This window comes from Mandrillus leucophaeus, unplaced genomic scaffold (assembly GCF_000951045.1).
Source record: "Mandrillus leucophaeus isolate KB7577 unplaced genomic scaffold, Mleu.le_1.0 Scaffold820, whole genome shotgun sequence".
Lineage (NCBI taxonomy): Eukaryota > Metazoa > Chordata > Mammalia > Primates > Cercopithecidae > Mandrillus > Mandrillus leucophaeus.
Genome location: NW_012108920.1, coordinates 258910 through 260733, shown reverse-complemented (window position 1 = coordinate 260733; position 1824 = coordinate 258910). Strand labels below are relative to the sequence as shown.

General features: G+C 40.1%; 2 protein-coding genes across 2 annotated transcripts in view; one reads left to right on the top strand and one right to left on the bottom strand.

Moving 5' to 3' along the window:
* DDT (D-dopachrome tautomerase) overlaps positions 1-1824 on the top strand; it is an 82375-nt gene that overhangs the window by 34247 nt on the left and 46304 nt on the right. The window lies entirely within an intron of this gene.
* The window catches only part of LOC105530431 (glutathione S-transferase theta-4), a 5517-nt gene continuing 5129 nt past the window's right edge, over positions 1437-1824 (bottom strand). The window contains exon 4 of the mRNA XM_011967991.1: positions 1437-1634. Within this exon, the coding sequence (XP_011823381.1) occupies positions 1437-1634 (198 nt within the window). The remainder of the gene's footprint in view (positions 1635-1824) is intronic.

The window sequence follows — 1824 nt, the reverse complement described above, 5'->3', positions numbered from 1 at the left end:
AATTGTTCAGATATAATTATTCATGGTATTTCTTTCTAAACCTTTGTATTTCTCTATGACCAATGTGATGTCTCCATTTTCTTTCTTTCTGGTTTCCATTTCATTTTTTCGTTTTTGTTTTTGTTTGTTTTTTGAGATAAGGTTTTTCTGTGTTGCCCAGGCTGAAGTGCAGTGGTGCAATCATAGCTCAACATAACCTTGAACTCTTGGACGAGTGATCCACCTCAGCCACCCAATTAGCTAAGACTACAGGCGTGCACCACCATACCCAGTTAATTAAAAAAAAATTTTTTTTTCTTTTAGAAAAAAGTCTCACTGTGTTACCCAGGCTGGTCTCAATCTCCTGGCCTCAAGTGATCCTTCTGCCTCTGCTTTCTGAAGTGCTGGGATTACAGGTGTGAGCTATTGCACTCAGCCTGCACTTTCTTTCTTGGTGAATAATTTGAGCCTTATTTTTTTCACTTGGCTATTCTGAGTAAAGGTTTGCCAATTTTGTTGATCTTTGCAAAGATCCAATTTTTGGTTTTATTGATTTTCTCTATTGTTTTCCTATTTTCTGTTTCATTTATCTCCATTCTAATCTTTATTATTTCCTGTTTTCTACTGGTGTTGGGTTTAGTTTGCTCTTATTTTTCTAGTTCCTTAAGGTATAAAGTTAGGTTATTGATTCAAGATTGTTCTTCTTTAACTTATGTGTTTACAGCTATAAATTTTCCTCTTAGCACTGCTTCTGCTGGATCCTATAAATTTGGGCATGTTGTGTTTTCATTTTTATTCATTCAAGATACTTTTTAACTTCCCTTGTGGATTTCTTCTTTGACCCATTGGTTAAGAGTGTGTTGTTTAATTTCTATGTGCTTGTTAATTTTCCACTTTTCCCTCTGATCTTGATTTCTAACTTTATTCCATTGTGTCCAGAGAACATACTTTGTGTGATTTCAATCTTCTTAAATTTGAGACTTAGGACCAAATATATGTTCTATACTGGAGAATATTCCATGTGCTTTTTAGAAGAATGCTTATTGTGCTTTTGTTGGGTAGAACGTTTTGTTCATGTGTAGTGTGTGCGATTGGTTTTTAGGGCTTTTCAAGTCCTCTATTTCCTTGATGATCTTCTGTAGTTTTTCTATCTATTACTGAAAGTGAGGTATTGAAGTCACCAACTATTATTACTGACAATGTAACCATATTAACCCTTTACTTTTAAAATTCTTTTTGGACACTGGAAGGATCTGGAACCACCAACCACTCCCACATCAGACCCTATGTATGCGCCGACTGTCTGTTGCTCAGCAGCTGTGATGGTTGTTCCAGTTCTTTATTAGGCAAAGAACAGTTTTTTTGTTTGTGTTTGTGTTTTTTTTAGCATTTCCTTTGAGGAAGGTGGCTCAGATTGCTAAGCCAGCCAGGCCCTGTAGGATGGGCTGGGCCTAGGGTCACTTGCTCTTATTCAGCAACTCAGAAATATTCTCCTTGACCATCGGATCCAATGTTGAAACATCCCAGTTGGCCAACTGCATTAGTCGATCGTGGGCCTCCTTAAAGAGGCCAGCGCCGATATTCAGCTCCACCCGCATGCGCCACTCGGCTAGCTTGGAGCTGTTGAGGAAGACATTGTAGTTGGCAGCCATGGGCTGTGGATAGACAAAGAGGAAGATGTGGTCAGCCTGGGGACCAGCCCCACCTCGGTCCTCTCCCACAGCCTCAGCCCCCCGTTCCCCCAGCAACATCCGCCTCTGCAAAGAATTAGGCTGCTGACCCCCAAGGCCTGAGCTTTGGGTTACAGACTATGTACTAGATGTAGTTGGGGATGGAGGATGCAGA